Here is a 21,417-nt window from a genome sequence, read left to right on the forward strand (position 1 = left end):
ATGTGGGGGGCTCAAGGAAGAGAATGGGCCAGTGTGTTAGAAATTCCAGGGCCGATTTTTGGTCCCAATCTGCCCCTGGCCTGCAGCAATAATAAGGTGATATGCTATATTTAGAGGGACGAATTCAATGTCATCTCATTCACAAAATTGTGCCACTTTCCCACGGTCACAGTGGGGTTGGACCACAAAGAGCCAAAAAGTCTCTGTCAACACGTTTAAAAACATGCCTTTCAGCTCACATGTATGCTTATTCTCATTAGGAGTTTACCTTTGGGAAATCCATGCAATCCAATTAACTCAAACAACTAAGACACAGAATGAAAACAAACATGTTGTCCTCGCATCTTCCTCGTGGTATGTTTCTGTAGCCTACTAGTCTGCTATATGGGGATTAATGACACCAAGGGACGTGTGTGTGTGTGTGTGACTTCTTTATTAGATGGGTGTCTGATAAAGAAGCTAAACTCAGATGACTAAATCAACCCAGGGGTTTCTGTTCAGCACCTTGGACAGCACCTTCCACTACAAGCGCAGTACATAGGTTATCTGCCTCTCTCTTGACCGAACAGTAGATTATCCGTTCCGCCTAGCCCTAGGTGGAAAACACAACAATTAGAAACAGACATGGCAAAATCAGCAGCTATCTTGCTGGTGTTCATTTCCTTTTTGTACATCCTATCTCAATCAGCCCATGTGGTTGCAGGATGGACAGACGAAAGGCTACCAAAGGCTGAAGTTATAGAGGACTCTAGGGAACTGGTGAGTAACCTGCTATAGTAATAAGTATTAGTTGAGGTTACGATACAATTAAAGAATGCTATTGACACTATTTGATCATATAGGGCAAATGTACTGTACATTCATAGTGAGTCATTGCAATTAACCAATAAACATGGTCTATTGTGAGGCGACAGATTTGATGTAGGGCCATTTCAATACAGAAGGATTTTTCTCTGTGTGTGCTGCAGCTGGGTGTCCTTCATAACGTCCTGGAGAAACTCCAAAACAGAAGAATGGCTGTGTGGGAAAGAAGACAAAGCCACCTTCCTAGTGTAAGCAAGCTATTTCAGACACCACGGGTGAATAGTTGAATAGGTGATCGATTTCCCAAATGTGTGGGTCAGACCCTCTGGTGGGTTGTGGGTGGCACCTTTTGGATTGCGGGTCAAGACTACATTCTTGCTAGAGCATGTTCTGGGGAAAATAAATAAACACTCCAAAAGCTAATGCTGTGTCCTTTTTTTGAAGACGACTGATAGCTACTAAAGAAACAAAGTCTCAAAGGATTCTATTCAGAACTGATGTAGATTATACACAGCCTTTGGAGTAACTAATGGGTACATTTAACCCCACGAATAGATGGAGTTTTTCTCACTGAATGAATACTATTCTGTAGAAAAAAACTATAAAATGAGGAATAAAACATAAATGTAATAAACAGACGGAACTTTGAGCTTTGTTTATGTTATGCAGTTCATAGAAAGAGTTGTGCGGTTGCAAAAGCCTGCAAAAGACAGACCATCTTGTAGGCTGCCAACAAGGTTTGTGATGGGAAATGTACTGTCTTATGGCGACATCTAGTGGTCAAGGTACTTAAAAGTACTGTCAACTTTTCCTTCCTTGTGAATATCTCATTTGTAAAATTCTACCATAACATTTTTGTTCTATTTTCTTTCCAGTGTATTGTCGGTGACTACTGCACAGTGAAAAAGGGACCACGGTACGGCCAACTATGTGACTGTCCAAGAGGATCAAAGTGCAACCTCTTCTTCCTCAAGTGTTTGTGATTTATTTTTGTTATGGTATTAGTTCATTTATTTCTGTCTGAAATATAGTAGGATTTTGAAATTTCGCTTCGCTAACTTCTAATATACATCCTTCTTCTGACCTGTTCCATCCATGTGTTCTTTAATTTGCCTCTCATTCTACCATTCTGGTTGTTGTGCATTCAGCACAGATATGAAGGTAAGCTCTGTAAATATGAAAAAGAGAGGCTCTTTTTTAAATAAAAATGTTGATTAATAAACTGTCCAATTCCTTTCACAACTTAAGCAGAAAAAAAAGCAGAACTATATTTACTAACAAAAAACTACATTGTGCACATACCCTAACAGTTTATTTTTATTGGTCATAAATAGAAAGTGCAATAAACTGTACAATTTGCTACACACTTACAGCAATGTACTAATTAGGAATAGCGTTAACAGTGCTGTAAAATACAAATACTGTAAGAAATCAGAGGAAACATGGTTTTACAAATGGTGTGTAACCAAAATTGAAAAGGCACTCACACATCTGAGCTATCTTTGTTGCAGGTGCCTGGTAACAGATGAATAAGATGAGAAAAATGAAGAAACCAGCACACTGCTCTTGATAGTGTCACTGCTCTTTATTAAGCTAGTGTGTAATCAAAAGGAAACGCTTGTCAAACGACACCATAAATAAATAGATATGTATAGTTTAGACAGACCTGAATTTCACACAAACGTGATTGACCAATCATTGGTAAATACACCCTAAGCACATTGATCACAGACCAAAAAATGTAATTTATGTAGCTGGTAAAACCCATTTTTCAGAAATCAATCTTTAAAAGGAAAATAGGGTCCATATTCAAAAATAACACATAGGCCTAGATATTTGTAGTATTCGTCTCTCTGGCTGGACCAACTCCGTTATTATGGTGACAATGCAGACAATGTGAGACAATGTCAGGAAGTGAGACCAAGTTGACATGTTCAAATCCCCAAAACTGACACATGGAATAGTTAGGCAGGACTATACTCTAATCACAGACACAGAAAAAAATATCAACTATGACAACATAAAGACATGCTGTGCTGCAATATTATTAACTATAGTGCAGTAATGACTTGGAACATATTGTAAGATTAGTTCAAACCAATAACTATTGTATGGGTCATACTTACACATAGACATTTCACAAATAAGGCCACAACAAAACATGGGATCAAAATGGAAATAGTGATACCAATGTGCAAGTTTTGCCATTCAAGTCCTTTAAACATTTGATTGGTCAAGCGCCGGACAACAGCACCCAGTCTCTATATGGACAGGATCTGCCTGCGGACCTTTTCAGAAGCCAGGTGGTCCAGGGTTCTCTGACGAGCTATCACCACCAGGACCAAGACTACCGTCAGGCACATCATGATCCTCTCAAACCTCCAGAACAGGCGCTCATCCATCCAAGAGGAACGGCAGCTGAGAAAAGAGAAAGATAGAATTGTAGTCGGACCTGAATTGGCGGTTGCATCAATTTAGGAAAATACTATAATAAAAATATACAAAAAAGGGGGTAGGCTACCTCTTATATTCAACTTTGTTGGTTTTTGCACAATTGATCTTTTCTATGAATCCAGTTCTGGCGCAAGGTGCCCATGATTTCTAGAGGAGAGACACGTGAGGGGATGCCATAATTAAGATGTTATTGATCAGTATTACGGTGTTCAAGAAAATAGGAATTATTTTAACCCTCACCATCTGAAAGGGGTTGCACCTTGCACACTCTGTCAAAATCGAAAACTCATCCTCTTGCCAGCAATGAAGGGATGTTGTGCTTATCGCTACAAAATAAAGAGATTATATTAGCTAGAAACTTCCATTTTAGGGTCTACAGCTACCCGATCTGTATTTAAGTGTTATTTAACTAGCTAGGGTCTACCTGTAGTAGAGTATTCCTCTCCTGAAATAGCACCATGGACACTAGAAGAAAATGATAGAATGGTTTGGTTTACACATTCACAAGAGTCAGAGAGGTTTGACGACAGCTCAGTCAGTGACACAGCACACTCACCTAATTGACGCAGGTACTACCAGGAGCAGTGTTAAGATCGAGAACATTCGGGAATCGCTCATTGTGCTGGTAAGGGGGGCACGAACTCTAGACTGTCAGTAACTTCTAATGAGATGGCTAAATAACGTAGCTTCTGTAACGTTTGGCTTCTAGCTAGCTACATATTAGCTAAGGTTAGTTATCGTTTGAGTTCCAGAAGTATATTTACAGCAGCTAACACACTACGGAATACTCAAGTGTCACTGTAAGCATCTTTAAATGTTAGTTATTCCATTATAAAATGTTTCGTCTTGGCAGAATTGTAGCCATCTTGAATCCTCGAAGTTCCTCCCCATGTCACCTGACCTGAGTAACATGCTTGAAGTGCTCTCCCCAGCCCTAGCGGTGACAAGGCATTTAAGTCCGTTGGTAACTTTCTGGCTCATGTCTATGCTGTGAGTGACAATTACATTTATACTGAAGGTCAATAATGTACTGCCGCCATGTTTCTAGACATGTCATGATAATGTTTCTCATTGGGTAGCAACAGCTTTAAATATTTTTATTAAAACAATGTTGAGCATATCAAAACGCTTAAGAATATTTAACAGTTGGGCCATTCATTCTCAAAAAAACATTCTCTCTGACAGGAACTGGTTGGGTAACTAGTCCTCTTACTACAAATGGTGGCAATTTCTCTCAGCTAAACTAAAATCAACATTTCTATATAAATCCACAATGCAGCCAAACCTGGCTAGCTGAGGTACATACAATACAGTCTGTCACAAATAAATGACACAAAATAAAAAATAAACTCAGTTTTGAAAGTAACATAACATTGTAGCAAACACATGACATCTATAGTGTGAAGTGTCTTGGACAAACCCACAATGTACCTGAGCAAAGATAATTGGTTGGCTTGTGATTTTACTGAACAAGTCATTATTTTCTTAGACAAGTCCTGCAGACCTTCACACTTCTTTCTTAGGCCCACCCTGCTCAGCACTGAGCTAAGCTTATAAATGAATAAATTATGAAAAGAACATAACAGTTCAAGTATGACTCTAGAGAGCTCCAATTCAGCCACATAACACAGGCTTCTGGGCTTGTGTGTGTACCACCACATATTTGTTCACAAATAGTGCTTCTAACAATAGTTCTGAGTAAGCCAGAGACCCTGGTTGTCACATCCATCTGTTTCCAGTGAGGGGTAGTTCTACTAATGAATCACCCCTGGACAGCCTCAGTGCATTTGTTGATGCTGCCTACCCGTCTTCCAGCAGGGTTCTACTCCATGTAGTCGGAGCCTGCCATGGCCATGTAGGAATCCAGCTCTGCGTCTAGGTGGCTCTTGGTCATTGACATGTAGTTGTCTAGTTGGTTGTCCAGCTCCTCTTTGGTGGGGATTTTTTCAGGTTTGCCCATGCCTCGGAACCATCCCCGGCCCCGCAGGCCCAGACCAGCTCCTCTGCCTGGTAGGGATGACAAGATATGAGCGAGGGTAGTGGGAGAAGGGAGGGCAGAGTACACACAGTTAAGAGAGTACTCTCACCTCTTCCTCTCAGGCCCAGTTCATTCCTGGCTCCGCAGGTAACCAGCACTCCAGCATCGTTCAGCTGGCCACCTTGCAACCTCAAGCCCTGACGAAACCTAAGCTTAGTCACCCCTCCCCGGGCACGCATCTGATTCACACCTGAACGAGAGAGGGATACAAAGTTAAACTGGCTCCAACTGTGTTACAGTTGAAAAACAGTACACCCACCTCTGAAAGCATAGCCACCTCTGAAAAAGCCCCTTCTGTTGTTTCCACACACTCCGAAACCTCCTCGATGCATTCCTCGCAGTCCCCTTACAGCAAACCCTTGGCTTCTGGTGGCCCCCCGCATCAGGGTCCCCATGGGCCGACCTAGCCTTGCCAGGACATCGCCCTTCCCCAGGCGCTGCTTCAGGCTCTGTGGGACATTGGAACGTACCAACAGAGTTTGGGTGTATTCCATTTCAATTCAATAGATGAACTGAAAGTCAAGACATGACATGCCCAGGAGGTGGCGCCCTTGGTTTCAAAATTCAAATGAACTTTTCAATGCTTCTAATCTAGTCCACTTCTTAATTTCTCTGATGAAAAAGGAAAATAAATAGTGATACTGGGGTAGTTCTGATCTGGGGTGCGTCAGCTTTTAATTCAATGGAAACGACAAGTTGAAGAACAGTGTGATTATGGTGGCGCAGAGGGAGATAACTCAACTAACCGGTACCGGTACCCCCCCTGTATATAGTCTATTGCTATTTTACTGCTGCTCTTTAATTACTTGTTACTTTTATTTCTTATTCTATTTTTTTAATAATTAAACTGCATTGTTGGTTAGGAGCTCATAAGTAAGCATTTCACTGTAAGGTCAACACCGGTTGTATTCAGCGCATGTGACTGATACAATCAAATCAAATTGTATGGTCAGATGGTATGGTGTGTGCTGCACACGTTGTGATTTCAAAATAGCCACACCCACCAAAGTGGTGCACACCATTTTGGGGAAACATGCCCTTCAGTACAAACTGTCATGGAATGTTGCACTGAACTGAATGCAGCCCTGGACTAGTGACACTTAATCAAACTAACTAACCTAGAGAGGTTGAAAAGTGGATGGTTAGGTCCCTCACCTTGGGCTGCAGGGCAGCCTGCACAGAGGTCCTGTTCTCCATCTGCAGAGCCAGTCTCCTGTTGCGGACACTGGCCACTTGCTGCTGCTGCTGCATGTTGACTCGTACAGCCACGGGTTCCAGCTGCTTGTTGTTCAGCATGGTCGTGAAGCTTGGAGGAGCAGGGGTTGAGGGATAAAGGAGGACAGAATGGGGCAAGGGTGTCAAACTCATTCCATGGAGGGCCGAGTGTCAGCTGGTTTGTACCTTACCTTTGAAATATGTCCAATTAAGACCTAGACAACCAGGTGAGGGGAGTTCCTAAATGATCTGTGACTTTACTTGATCAAGTACATGGGAGTGAACCTGCAGACACTTGGCCCTCAGTCGAATAGGGTGATATAGGATAGGAGATGGAGGGTTTAAGAACCACAGGAGGCTGGTGGCGGCGTAATTGGGGAGAGCGGGCTTATGGTAATGACTGGAGTGACATTAGTGAAATGTTACTAAATACAGCAAACACCTGGTTTCAAGGCATTTGATGCCATTCGCTCCGTTCCAGCCATTGTTATGAGCCGTCCTCCCATCAGCAGACTCCTGTGTTAATTAAGAACATACTGCTTAGCATACTACTGTATCCATGTAGTTGCGTTACCCTGCCCTTACTGCCTATACCAGGGGTGGGCTATTCCAGTCGAGGGCCTGATTGGTGTCACTTTCTCCATCCCTAGCAAACACAGCTGATTAAATCAAATGTCATTCTAAACTGAAGACCACGATCAGGTGATTATTGAAGTCAGGTGTGTTAGCTGGGGCAAAACTGACACCAATCAGGCCCTCCATATACAATGCACATGTGTACATGGGTGAAGTCCCCCAATTATCCAGCTGTAGCTAGTAGTCTAGCAAGCAGACCAGTTTGGCCTTGGACTCTGGATGTTGTATCAAGAGGGAAGAAAGACTGATAAGAGAAAAGACACTTATTGCAAACCCTGTTATGACTGAGCAAGATATGGAGTACAGGAGGTGGCCTCTGCAAACTCATCACCACTGGCTAATGGTAGTCTCACCGATCGTTGAGGGAAACTGTTGAGGTGCTTTTCAGCACGATTTTCTCTGTTGGTGAAGTCATTGCGTCTGTTTGCTGAAACATTCCTGTGGAGACACTCAATAGGGAGACCGATATATTGCAATGGAACAAAAGCATAACGTTAGTTGGTAGTTATAGTGACAATCTAAGAATGACCTAATGTTAAGATAGGAAACTACCTTGTAACATAAGTTTCAAACAACGTTAGTAGCTACTAACTAGCTGTTCATTCGTTTGACATGCTGGCTTGGTCGGTAAACTTTTGCTAATTTGCTGCCATGTGAGATGGTAGCAAAACCTCAAACTAGATAAACCTACTAACTAGCTTTTAATCAAGTTGACCACGCTAACGTTAGTCTTACTCACTTTAAAGAACAGCACTGGCAGATGGGGAAGATGCTAGCAAAAAAAATTGGTTAGCCTCCCCCTCTTGACTGTCCACACCAAAGATACACCTGCACACCATAAAAATGTTTTATTCTCAACTAAGGACAGCCTCAAGTTTCATACTGTAGTTACCGCCCAAAATATAGACGCAAGAATTCAATCAAACTCGCACATTGATTCGAACACATGCGGAAAACTTCAAATGCACGTTTACAAATCAAGAACGGATGAAAAGTTGCATTTTTGCAGTATATAGATAATTAATTTGACTAAGACCCCAAATACACAATCACTTTTTGAAAAGTCGGTAAAAAAAAAAAGAAAAAAAGTTTAAGACACTGGCCAAGTAAGATTTCAAAACGGTACCCATATATTTTGCTGCATGACAGTGGAATTGAGGAACAGAGGGCTAAGCAGCAATGGAGCTACCGGAGCTTTGTACAAACATGTGTGTGTAAAGTATCACATGTGCAGAAGGTACGGATGTATTATGCTATCGGGTAGAGGTGTCCAGAGAGTATGGTAATGAAGCGACTCCGTTCCCTATTTAGTGCACTTATTTTAACCAGAGAGCCATTTGTGACTCAAATTCAATCCATGTAGTAGTGTGTGCCCGAATAGCCTAGCTGGGAGAGACAGAGGTACAATTTACAAGAAACACCCCTTTTCCTGGTAAAGTACCTGATAAACTATCCACCTACTGCTATCTTAATATTCTAGCCTGGTGTATTTATTGTAAATTCAACACTACCCTTCTGAGTTCCCATAAGGTAAATGCAACACATACTTGAAACAAATCATCCACTTTGTGTAGAGAGCAGATTATCTAGAACACCATTAGTCTATAAAACACAAGCTGTGGATTTTTTATATATACTAATGAGAAAAAAGTGACAATATACTATTCTATGCAAAGCCTAACTGGCTTTTGTGTAGCCTACCAAAAATAATACATTACAGTAAAAAACTGCCAGCCACTAGAGGGCAGCACAGTCTCATATTTAACAGTCATGGAAATCTACCGTTATTTGCGGTATTGTCAGATTTCTTTTGCAGAAATGTCACTGACCAAGAAATGCACAAAACAATGGTCATACGATGTGTATTAGATGTGTATGTTTGTATGCATGCTTGTTTTGGACTATAGCTAGCTATAACAAGGGCAGAATATCCAAGCCATACATACAGCCTCATGATGATGTTGGCTATTGTGCTTTTTTTCCTGGTTATTTTCATGACATTTGAGGTCCATTATTGCGTCAGTATTGATGTGTTTAACTACTAATGTGTATTATTTCACATATTGCCTTGGTGAAATACACTTATTATTGCGGACCTCTTCATTGGTATGGACCATTGTGGGATTATTTCCAGCTAGCTACGTTTCATTGACGTCAGAAATGAATGCGGTTGATGCCCAACCATAGAGAATGATAGAGGCCTAGTAGTGGCCAAAATGCTTTATTAGCATGGGCAGCGCCATTGAGGGCTTCCACCACTTTAATGTAGTCTACTGGGTGGGACTTCTAACTTCATGGACATGATTCCAACAGGGTCACCAGGAGGGATCAGTCAATCGTGAAGAAGAAACTGACTACTTTAAAATTGAGAGAGTCTCAATGGTGCTGCCCATGCTGTCACATACCCTACAATGGCACAGATACAAACATTAGTCTTCCATCTATCTCTATGCGCCGAACACTTACGGCGCCGCCGCAACAGTTTCTGGGAGGAGAATGATTTCGACGAGAGATGCAATTCAATCCCAGGAACGTTGCAATGCCTTGTTTCACTGATGAGGTTTGGGCATAGGCACCGTGTAAGTGTCATTGGTAATCGCAACAGAGGAGGATACAATTAGCTAATAATAAACTTTATCGGGGGTAGAACGAAGGACATTATTTATCATCCAGTGTACTAGCTAGCTGAAGATTTCGGCTTGATGTTTACTGGAGAGAGAGTGGTAAGTCCGACCAGCCGTTGTTAGCTTGCTAGCTTGTAGCTAGGGTTAGTTAGTTATCAGTATATTTGAGGTTACGTTAGCTAAACTCACGTTAACCAACGTTCGTTCATATAATTATTTGAAAAAATAACAATTAAATCGGCGCCGCAAGATGAGTTTATCCAACGACAAAATATGTTGTTACCCAGTAATACCTAGCTAGTTAAGTAACTAACGTTTGCTAGCTACTGTTGTTAGATAGCTAACGCGTTACTCGGTGAATGAACGAGGCACTAGTGCGGTAACGTAGCTAACACAGGCCTATCAAGCTGTTTCTCTGTCTCATGTGATGGAAGCTTACGCGTTAGCTAACTAGCCAACTGCTTTCATGGACTAACTTAAACATTAGCTAGCCAAGTATAATCATGTCAAATAGCTAGTTAACTAACTTTTAGCCACTTGAAATTGGCTAACTAGCTAGCTAAATTAGTGAGCTAGCTACTGTACTGTATCTTGTCATGACAACCAAATCACCTGACCTGATCCCATTTAGCAATTGTGTGGTAGTTAAAATAATGTTACATCACTAAATACTTTCCTATATGTAACTAGTAGTCATGTTCCCTGTATGCATGCATTAGTAGTACAGTATTGGCTTCAATTCACAGCTACATTGTCATTGTAGCTAGCTAGGCATTTAGTAATATGTGGTGTATGTTATGGCTACATGTTCAAGAAGGAAATACTGTAGCGTCCATTGATTATGAATGATGGAACGTCTTTGACTATAATAACCCACGTGGGGTTAATGGCTACATGAACTAAATCCTACCAGTTGAACCTGCAAATAAGATCAACACAGTTCTCCTGTCAGGCCAAATTCCTTGCAACTTTGAAACTCAGTGGGTCTGTACGGCTAAACGTTACATATATTAAATCAACCCTTTTGTAAGTTAATTTTGAGTTTTTCTTCATGTATCTACGAGCTTCACTGCTAGACCCTTGGCTTTGTTTTTGTTGAACAACAGAAACTCAGGGGTGTAATCATTACTCCAAACAGTCGCAAAACGTTCTGTTTTGCAATGAAAACTAACTAGGTTTGCTGAACCTTCCCAATAGAAATGGTCATTTCTGTTGCAAAACAGAATGTTTGTCAACTGTTTGAAGTAATGACCCAGTACAAATCTGTGAGATGTTCCGCAATGAAGGTTTGAGTCAGGCGGTAGGCCTCAAGATTTGTTCTGTTGATATTCTGATGTAATTTTCCCTCATTGTTACTCTTAGGAAGGGGACATCATGGGCACGGAATTAACATCCAACGTGTTGAAGTAAAGTGGACCCACGAGACTGCTTATACCCATCCCCAGCCATGGCAGGCTTCAAACGAGGGTATGATGGCAAGATTGCAGGGCTCTATGACCTGGACAAGACGCTGGGCCGGGGCCACTTCGCCGTGGTCAAACTGGCGCGCCACGTCTTCACGGGGGAGAAGGTGGCGGTCAAGGTCATCGACAAGACCAAGTTGGACACGGTTGCCACGGGTCACCTGTTCCAGGAAGTGCGTTGTATGAAGCTGGTACAGCACCCCAACATTGTCCGGCTCTACGAAGTCATCGACACGCAGACCAAGCTCTACCTGATCCTGGAGCTGGGCGACGGAGGAGACATGTTCGATTACATCATGAAGCACGAGGAGGGCCTCAGCGAGGAGCTGGCCAAGAAGTACTTTGCCCAGATCGTCCATGCCATCTCCTACTGCCACCGGCTGCATGTGGTGCACCGTGACCTCAAGCCGGAGAATGTGGTGTTCTTTGAGAAGCAGGGAGTGGTGAAGCTCACTGACTTTGGCTTCAGCAACAAGTTTCAGCCAGGGAAGAAGCTCACCACTAGCTGTGGCTCGCTGGCCTACTCTGCCCCAGAGATCCTGCTGGGAGATGAGTACGATGCTCCGGCCGTAGGTAAGACATCTATGCTTGTAGGCCTGGATACATTAGATGGATGACATTTGACGCTGTCTGCCATAGATGTTTTATTTTATTTAACCTTTATTTAACTAGTCAAGTCAGTTAAGAACAAATTCTTATTTACAATGACGGCCTAAGAACATTGGGTTAACTACCTTGTTCAGGGGTACAATGACAGAATTTTACCTTGTCAACTTAGGGATTCGATCTAGCAACCTTTCGGTTACTGGCCCAACGCTCTAACCACCATCTCTTAGAGTCATAGTTTGATTGTATTGACCTGGGCTGGCTGTAATCTTTGGCACTTAGTCTAATAGGCATGTGTTGAAACGCCTTCAAGGTAATGGCCTCATATCAGCAAGCTCACAACCCTGTGTAATGGGGCCATGGTGATTCTGTGAGATTGTTGCATGGACTTGAGGGCTAAGGATCGCAGAGTCAAAAAAAAAATGTTGTATGCTGACCTTTGACATTGCCTTACTGTAGCCTAGTTGTATGCTGACCTTTGACATTGCCTTACTGTAGCCTAGAAATGATTACTCGTATGTATGACGGTTTAGTCTGGTTTTGAACTTGCAATTTCAGAAGTGCAAGGTTATGTTGTAGCTAGGGAAGCAAGTTACTGCTATGTGTTGCTATGATACACAAGGCCAGTTCTCCTGGTGTTGGTGCCTAGAGTGTTTCATTGCACTTAATTAACTGGCTCATTGATTTCCTGTGTGGACTGACTGACTGTAGTGCATACAGCAGCAGTACTGACTTCTCCAATAACCTCCTGTGTGCCAAACCAGGCATTTACATATCAGATCATTTGTAAGTTGATTACTTATATTCTATGATACAACCTATTTCTTTAACATTTCACTGTCCCAGACATTTGAAAGGAGAGTCTGCAATACTCCAATGTTATAAACACGCACATCTCTGAATATAGGCCCTAGGCATGATAATGTCTTTCGATAAGCATTTGTGTTAGCCATTATTGCTTCCCCTATTTGACTATGCCTGTCACACTTGTAGGGTGTAACTGTAACCTGAGGAAACTGTGGTCACTCTCTCTCACATACACACACTGTTTATTTGCAAAGCATGACAGAGCATCTTACAGTAATAGGTCTGGGGCTGTGTGCAGCCTGTGTTGTGTTGTAATTGTCATGGTTGTGCATCAGATGAAGGTCTCTAGAGAGGAGAAGAGAGAAGGCTGACTGCTGTTAATTGCAGACCGGTTACAATCGCCGGCTCTAGGCAGAACAGTTAATCCATCCTTTGTTTGTACTGAACATCTAGTGCTGAAGCCCTGATTAAATATTTTACTATTGACATTGTGGGGTTGATTAAAATACATTTCTACATGATAGCCAGTGGAAGCCTCGCACACAATTTATATGGTTTCCAGCATAGCCCTGCCAAATCAATATTCCATCCTGCAGCCTCTCTGTCCAGAGCTGTGTCACAGGCCATCTCACTGCCTCTAATCCATCAATTCACCCTCACTGAACAAACATTGAGCCAGCAGCAGTGTTGCCTGGCCCTGGACTGGTGGGATGGATGAGCACTCCGAGTGTGAGAGAGTAGAGCTTACCTATGACTCAGGGCTCTGCTCTGCTGTCTCAGGGCTCTGCTCTGCTGTCTCAGGGCTCTGCTCTGCTGTCTCAGGGCTCTGCTCTGCTGTCTCAGGGCTCTGCTCTGCTGTCTCAGGGCTCTGCTCCGCTGTCTCAGGGCTCTGCTCCGCTGTCTCAGGGCTCTGCTCCGCTGTCTCAGGGCTCTGCTCCGCTGTCTCAGGGCTCTTGGCTTGCGTACTGTTACGTTTTGGTGACTCTTGTCTGGGGACAATTAGTCAGAACTCCTGGGAGAGAGCCTGGCAAAAAAAATAAAACATCTCTTCTCTCACCCCCTCGCCCTCCATTGTCTATGATTGGTGACGGAGGGCCAGGCAGAGTGAACACCCTAAATGGCATCCTGTTCCCTATATTGTGCACTACTTTTGATCAGAATCCCATAGGGCTCTATGCACAACATAGGGAACAGGTTGCTGTTTGAGACGCAGCCAGTGTGCAGCAGATGTTTCTGTAACTGCTCAGAGAACACCAGAGGTAGCATGAGGCCAGGAATGTGAATGAGCAAGAGTCATTGTACAAAAAGAGGAAACTGTTGGGCATGTGGGTGTATGTTATGATGAACACTTTTCTTGGAATGTGACCAATGAGAGAGGGACACACTACAGTCTACTGCCAGCCCTGTGGCTGTTTGTTGTCACTCTGCCATGTTTGTTCCTATGTAACGAGAGAACAGGGTGCTGGTGGTGGCAAGGAGGATTAGGTCAGTCTGACAGAACATGGTGCTGGAGGTGTCAAGGAGGATTAGGTCAGTCTGACAGAACAGGGTGCTGGAGGTGTCAAGGAGGATTAGGTCAGTCTGACAGAACAGGGTGCTGGAGGTGTCAAGGAGGATTAGGTCAGTCTGACAGAACAGGGTGCTGGTGGTGTCAAGGAGGATTAGGTGTCTGGAGGTGTCAAGGAGGATTAGGTCAGTCTGACAGAACAGGGTGCTGGTGGTGTCAAGGAGGATTAGGTCAGTCTGACAGAACAGGGTGCTGGTGGTGTCAAGGAGGATTAGATCAGTCTGACAGAACAGGGTGCTGAAGGTGTCAAGGAGGATTAGGTCAGTCTGACAGAACAGGGTGCTGGAGGTGTCAAGGAGGATTAGGTCAGTCTGACAGAACATGGTGCTGGAGGTGTCAAGGAGGCCCAGTCTGAGGATGATACCACATGGTAGGGGCTATAGTAGGGTGGGATTTGGCCCAGGCATCTGATGGAACAGGGTGCTGACTGGTGTTGGTGACCTTGTACCACTCACTCATGGTTAGACAATGTTCCTCAGAAATAACCTGTTGCATAAAAATGTTGAAATAAAATAAAATTAAAGACATTTACTGTGACTATCAGCTGAGAGTATTTATATTCAACCTCTCTTTGAAAGGCAACACACTGCAAATATTGTCTCCTGAAAAATCCGCTAAATGTTGTGAGAATGCTTACTATGCAATGAATGTGCAGAGCCCAGTTACAGTGAAGTGGAGGAACAGGCTTGTTTAATTTTATGGCTGAAGAGGGACAAATTGTGTGAGTGATCATCAGAATGTTTATGGTCCCTCCCTGATGCACACTCAGCATGTTTTCAGCCTGTTCTATTCCCATTAATGCAGGTTCCACTAACGCTGTGAGGAACTTTCAGGTCTGGTGTATTCTAGCAGCTCTGCTCAGGATGATCTGGAAAGCCCAGCAGTATAGAACGAGACGAAGGTGTGTCAATAGGTTCTTGACATTGAGCTTCCCAGTTACCACTGCGTCAAGTCATACAAGTGACTTACCCTTCATACAAGCTATTTTCAGGTCCGTGGGTCTGTACCCTCTTTGCTTTGGCCCCTTGGATCTAAGTAGAGCCTTGATTTATGTCAGTGTCTCAGGTTCAATGGTATTTCTCACCTCCTAAAACCTTAACAGTACCCTTTCTCTCTGAGACCCTGAGCAGCAACCCCTCTCTCCATTCTGCCTGTCTGTGTGGCCAAGTTGGCAGGTTGTACTGTACACACGTCATGGCTTGATGGATATAGACCTACAACTGACCAGCCACCAGACCAGCCATCTATAAAACTCTATTGGTCAGAAAGCAGCCATGCCAGAACTCAGAAAGAACAGAGCTCTTTGATCGCTCTCTCTTTTATGTGTGTGTAGTGTTACTGTTGAACGCCGGCCGGTGTGAATGTTCCCAGCTTCTCTCTCCCCGTGATCCGTTCAGCAGGCAGCTCCACTTGACAGCTCAGGTTCACATTGCCTGCCGCTGTGGATGTGACACTTCTGCTATTAATACAGGTGTGGGACTTTTTCCAAAAGTTCAGCCTTTCTACTTTGGGCCCTGTGTCTACTGTACCAACCACATAGCTACTCAATGAATAGCCTCATTAAATGAAGTCCTCCACCACTTCATCTTATAGGCTACGTATTAAAATGCAATGTATTACTGCTTTGATTCAATCAGGACTAGGGCTGGGAATTGCCAGGGACATAACGATACTGTCAAGATACTTCGGTGGCGATACGATATTTATTGTGACTCTCACGGTTCTATATGTATTGCGATTCGATACTGCTTTTAATATATATATTTATGATCTGATATTCCAGACATATTGCTCACTATTTGTCTAAGCCGAGAGCATTAGAAAAGTCATGGAAATGAAAGTGCTGAAAAGATGTTGGCTCACTTTAAAAAGATGGATTTATGATTTATATATTTTTATTTTACAAATGGATAGTTGTAAGTCAAAGTACTGATGATATAGTATTGTCCATTTTTAATATTTCGATATGTAACTGGATCCATTTCCCCATCACTAATCACGACTGACCTTACATCATGATTCAGCTCTTCCATATTTTCATACATTAATGATTATCACTAATGAAACACATTTCAGTGTATAGTGTTGAAAATGACCCTCTCTCTCGCTCTGTGTTATTAACTGAGGAAGAAGGCTGTCCTGGTGTGACCAGAAGAATACCCAGCTGACTGAGTGAACCAGTTCCACACTGTGATTGCACAGGGAGGGAGGGAGGGAGGGGAAGAGTGAGGGATGTAGGGATACAGATGATTAACAGTAATTATTATTTTCACTGACCTGAGCGAAATGACGGGGAATGACTTTATGTTCGTCCCAAATGGTACCCTATTCCCTATTTAGTGCACTACTTTTGACCATGACCCATAGGATTCTGGTCATAAGTAGTGCACTATTCAAGAGAATAGGGTTCCATTTGGGAAGCACGCGTTGAAGACCGAAGCACGCGTTGAAGACCGAAGCACGCGTTGAAGAACGAAGCACGGCAGCAACCCTTTCCAATCGCCACCTGTCCGTCTGCTTCCATGGATTTTTTTCCATCAGTGGTGAATCCCACATTTGACCTCCAGATGAACCTTCTGTTGAATCTGTGTTTAGCACTGTGTGATGTGTCATGGGCAATGTGAAATGAGCCTTACGTTGGGGGCATTCAGAATGTTATAGCCTACACTGATTATGCTATTACTTCAGCATTCTGTAGTGGGAAACCAATAAATGTTTTTGTTTACACTATCTCACGTTAAGACATTCCTCTGTGTCTGTAGTATTATCAGCCTGCATACCAGACCTGTTTGCTATCATTCCATTCCTTGCCACTCCTTGTCATATGCCAAACAAAAATGTCCAAACTAATTCATTGCCTACTTCAAGTAACTTGTGATGCATTAACTTTTTAAAATAAGTCCTGTAAAATGTAGGCTAATGGGGACCATTGACTGAAGTACACAATATATACAAAAGTAAGTGGACACCCCTTCAAATTTGTGGATATGGCTATTTCAGCCACACCCGTTAGTGGCAGATGTATAAAACCGAGCACACAACCATGCACTCTCCATAGACAAACATTTGCAGTAAAAGGGCCTTACTGAAGAGCTCAGTGACTTTCAACATGGCATCGTTAGTTCGTCAAATGTATGCCCTGCTAGAGCTGCCCTGGTCAACTGTAATAGATGTTATTGTGAAGTGGAAATATCTATTCATAACAGCGTCTCAGTCGTGAATTGGTAGGCCGCACAAGCTTACAGAACGGGACTGCTGAGGGTTGGGCGAAAAAATTATAATAATAATAAAAATGTCCTCGGTTGCAACACTCCCTACCAAGTTCCAAACTGCCTCTGGAAGCATCGTCAGCACAAGAAATGTTAGTTGGGGAGTTTCATGACGTGGGTTTTCATAGCCGAACAGCCGCACACAAGCCTAATATCACCATGCGCAATGCCAAGCATCGGCTGGAGTGGTCTAAAGCTCACCGCCGTTGGACTCTGGAGCAGTGGAAACGCGTTCTCTGGAGTGACGAATTACGCTTCACCATCTGGCAGTCCGACTGACGAATCTGGGTTTGGCGGATGCCAGGAGAACGCTACCTGCCCCAATGCATAGGCCCCCTTGCTTCCAGTGAAGGGATTTCTAGACGATTCTGTGCTTCCAACTTTGTGGCAATGGTTTGGTGAAGACCCTTTCCTGTTTCAGCATGAAACAGCAGTGCCCCCGTGTACAAAGTGAGTTTCAGACAGAAATGGTTTGTTGAGATCGGCGTGGAAGAACTTGACTGGCCTGCACAGAGCTCTAACCTCAACCCCATTGAACACCTTTAGGATGAATTGGTTCGCCAACTGCGAGCCAGGCTTAATCTCCGAACATCAGTTCCCTGAACTCACTAATGCTCTTGGGGCTGAATGGAAGCAAGTCCCCGCAGCAATGTTCCAACATCTAGTGGAATGCCTTCCCAGAAGAGTGGAGGCTGTTATAGAATCAAAGGGGGGACCAACTCCATGTTAATGCCCTCGGTTTTGGAATGCGACGAGCAGGTGTCCGCATACTTTTGGTCATGTAGTGTAGCATGCGTTGTTCCTAAACCAGGCTTTATCTCCATCAGGAACAGCGTTGCTCCTTGCCATTGCAATAGCAGTGACAATAATATCAGGGTCGTTCCATGTCATTTCAGCAAGCCATGTCAACAGCTCAGATTGTTCTGAGATCATCTCTGTAGTTAGAAACATAAGATTAGCATTCCCGCAACATTATTTTGTTGAAATATCATCTTTGATCTCTGAGATTAATATCCATTAATAACTTCATAGCAAAGGATTGCCTTTGATTTGACGGGTGCATGTGTGCAGTTTGGTGTGATGACCTTTAGACCCAATAACGTGTTTCTGCACATGCGCTTAGCTAGTCAACGTCACCATGACTTCGCCTACAAGTCTTATCAGGGACCACTATGGAAAGATGACTCTCATGAACACGACGGCGTTCTCCAGTTTGCTTTACGACCCCTGTGTTCAACTGGCAAAGCAATAGATTTCTCAGGACATACCAAAAACAGTAGGCCTAATTCTGGTATAGCAGGCAGTGTCCTGTAAATCACTCAACTGAATATATATTTTAACCAAAGATTCCTACCATAACTTGGTCAAAGCAAGGAAATTAGTTCTCCCACTACTTTCACTCCATTTTTGTCCACAGCCACATCTCCCTGTTGTACCTCTGTTCACACTGCACCTTAGCCCAGGGCTAAGAGCTTCCCTGGGCTCAGGGAGATTTTAACCTGGGGCTGAGATCACACTTGCACATTCTAAAGTGGGCTAGCACCAATCTTATCCTAGGACTAGCTGGCTCTGCTCTGGAGCAGGGTTAGCACTGACTTTTCAGGGTTCGCCCCAGAAACACGGTGCCAAAATAGCCAGTATGAAACGGGGTCAAGAACAACGCCTAGAATCCTCACTGTCCAATCACAAAGCTGCACTGTCACTTAATTGACATTTGCCTGCAAACACTAAAGCTGCAAACTCTACAGCTGGAAGGGCAGCAAACGCTAAATTAGTCTTTTCAGAGCTTTTTATTCACATTTGAATTGGCTATATCCATGATGCTGATAATATTGTGTGATTTTGCCTGGATCAGAAAAGTTTGTCGTTCATGCACAGCATTCTCTGCACAGGGGCAAGATACAAGTTTTGGTACAGTGCTTGGAATACAAGTGTGAATCCTTAGCCCAGGGCTAAAGCTTAGCCTAGGGTTAAGAAAGGCTTGTGTGAACACAGGCTAAGCTAGCCCAGGACCAGTCTTGTCATAACATAGCCTGGTGCTAAGAACAATGCAGTTTGAAAAGGCCTCTTGTGAACCTGTCCAGAGAGGCTTGGATACCAAGCTAAACTCCTGGGTAGCTGCCCTTCTGCAGCAGTTTGTTAGTTCACTAATCTACCACAATATAACTCCTGATGCGCTCAACTGCACCTCAGGACCTTGTTTGGCTGAATCAGCTGTAAGGCTGTGGAAATCTCCAACGGAGGGGTCACCATTTATAGAGGAGTACATTTCCCAACCATTATGTTGAATATAATAATAAACTGCATTCATCAATCTGACTCCCAATATTATGTGAATAAATGACACATGCTCTGTATGCCTCTGGAGGAATCTAGTCAATGTAGCAAGCCTTACATCACCTCTCAGTATGACTATATTCAGCATGTGTCTAACTTGCACCGTTTATACAATTAATTAATAGACTAGATACAAACAGCTAATCCTGGTGACCAGTGTTCTAGTGTAATTTAGCAAGCCGATCAGAGATGTCAAGGTGGTACCCAAGCATGTGCTATGCATAGTGTATATAACTACCAATATATCTAAATTATATAGTCAAATAATTACCCTGTTAAATGAGGAATGTGTTTACTCAATTCAACTAATATAATTTATTAGTCACAAAATAATTAACACTCAAACAATTGGTGTACTTGAGATACATGGCACATTACAGAATGAGACAGAGTAAATGACTATCACCGATAAGATAAGACTTCACATGGTTACAGCTGTCTTCAGTTCAGAATCATCTCTAAGAGAATCTCTGTCTGATACGCACAGGAGTTTGGTAGCAAGTTGTCAAAGTATAAACAGTCCCTGCCCAAATTCACTGCTTATACTTGCATAACTTTATGAGCTGGATTTGGCCTGTTTTGTCTTAGTTTCTTTTCTTTTCCGCTCATTAGCATATTTAGCTATCGGCCTCTATTGAAATTTGCTATTAGTTTATGCTAGATTTGTTAGCATTCTTATAATAGATGACCAATGGGATTTTTTCTGTGTTTTTAGCTCCCCTTGTGTACCAAGATGGGAATACCGTTCATCCCTGGATGAGAGAAGGACATGAAGGTTGTGAGGATTCTCGATACCATCCTGTCTAGCGAAAACCATGTAGTGTGATTTGTTAACGTAACTAGAACAAACTGGCTCAAAGCAGCCTCCTAAATGTTTTCAGTCAGACATTCACACTTGCCATACAGACTTCAAATATCTAGCCAATACATTTTGAATCGAATAACATTGCTTGTGAACTTCAGAGCTGTAATGATTTGATGCTTTGGTTCTTGGCAAATACAAACGCAAATTAGTAGTATTCATCGCTCCTGCTTGAGTCTATACATTCTGGGTGATGCGATATGTCTTCATTGGCTTTTTCTCTGGCAAGCTCTCATTTGGCTATTGCTGATTGTTCTAAAAACTAGTTGATGCACATCTCACTACAAGAGCATTGCAGATTTTGTTCAGATAACCAACGTGTTTGAAAATATTGGGACGTCTGGTACTGCTCAAAGACTGGATCGGTAGCTCGCATTAAACGAGGGTCAGTGACGTCTGCGCACCCGAGTAGGCAACAACGTGCGGATTTTGTCTCCGATCTCAACTTGTCTGGGACAGCTAAATCAGGAAGAAAATTGTGCAGTGTGCGCCCGGCTTTAGGGTTGGCCGCCTCTGGCTAATATACGAACTATGGGGTTAGAGGTCCGTGCTCTGTCTCCTCCTGTGAAGACCTTATTTACAGTCGGATTCCCATGGTGTGGCACCATATTTCCTGTATAATACACTGAATAGGGAATCGGGTGCCGTTTTGGGATGCATGTGTTCTAATGGCTCAGACCTCAGGTCAAACTGACTGACGTGCCCTGGCGTGGGGAGGTCTTCCTTGGCCCTCAG

The 21,417-nt window shown here is 43.1% G+C and overlaps 3 protein-coding genes and 1 long non-coding RNA gene across 6 annotated transcripts; 2 read left to right on the plus strand and 2 right to left on the minus strand.

Moving 5' to 3' along the window:
• The first annotated feature begins 429 nt into the window (after positions 1-429).
• LOC139400987 (uncharacterized) lies at positions 430-1,978 on the plus strand. The gene is made up of 3 exons (XR_011632834.1): positions 430-759; positions 969-1,052; positions 1,680-1,978. It is a non-coding gene; the product is annotated as an uncharacterized lncRNA (long non-coding RNA).
• Positions 1,979-2,097: 119 nt separating this feature from the next.
• Positions 2,098-4,179, minus strand: LOC139400984 (protein JTB-like). The gene is made up of 5 exons (XM_071145506.1): positions 3,815-4,179; positions 3,683-3,723; positions 3,499-3,584; positions 3,326-3,405; positions 2,098-3,222 (listed from the first exon to the last, which is right to left on the minus strand). The coding sequence occupies exons 1-5, from the start codon at positions 3,874-3,876 to the stop codon at positions 3,066-3,068; spliced, it is 426 nt and encodes a 141-aa protein (XP_071001607.1). The 5' UTR covers positions 3,877-4,179; the 3' UTR covers positions 2,098-3,065.
• A 506-nt stretch (positions 4,180-4,685) lies between these two features.
• Positions 4,686-7,681, minus strand: LOC139400986 (chromatin target of PRMT1 protein-like). 2 transcript variants are annotated; one of them, XM_071145511.1, is made up of 5 exons: positions 7,501-7,681; positions 6,452-6,602; positions 5,574-5,745; positions 5,346-5,486; positions 4,686-5,265 (listed from the first exon to the last, which is right to left on the minus strand). In XM_071145511.1, the coding sequence occupies exons 1-5, from the start codon at positions 7,635-7,637 to the stop codon at positions 5,081-5,083; spliced, it is 786 nt and encodes a 261-aa protein (XP_071001612.1). In that variant the 5' UTR covers positions 7,638-7,681; the 3' UTR covers positions 4,686-5,080. The 2 variants fall into 2 exon arrangements, with proteins under 2 accessions (XP_071001612.1, XP_071001610.1); XM_071145509.1 differs by lacking the exon at positions 7,501-7,681 and having other exon boundaries at positions 5,556-5,745; positions 6,452-6,696.
• A 1,955-nt stretch (positions 7,682-9,636) lies between these two features.
• On the plus strand, positions 9,637-21,417 carry LOC139400985 (SNF-related serine/threonine-protein kinase-like; the record flags this gene model as incomplete). Of its 2 annotated transcripts, none has more annotated exon segments than XM_071145507.1 (3): positions 9,637-9,870; positions 11,134-11,807; positions 20,536-21,417. In XM_071145507.1, coding segments are annotated over 2 exon segments (681 nt in total). In that variant the 5' UTR covers positions 9,637-9,870; positions 11,134-11,218.

This window comes from Oncorhynchus clarkii, unplaced genomic scaffold, assembly GCF_045791955.1.
Source record: "Oncorhynchus clarkii lewisi isolate Uvic-CL-2024 unplaced genomic scaffold, UVic_Ocla_1.0 unplaced_contig_14072_pilon_pilon, whole genome shotgun sequence".
Classification (NCBI taxonomy): Eukaryota; Metazoa; Chordata; class Actinopteri; order Salmoniformes; family Salmonidae; genus Oncorhynchus; species Oncorhynchus clarkii.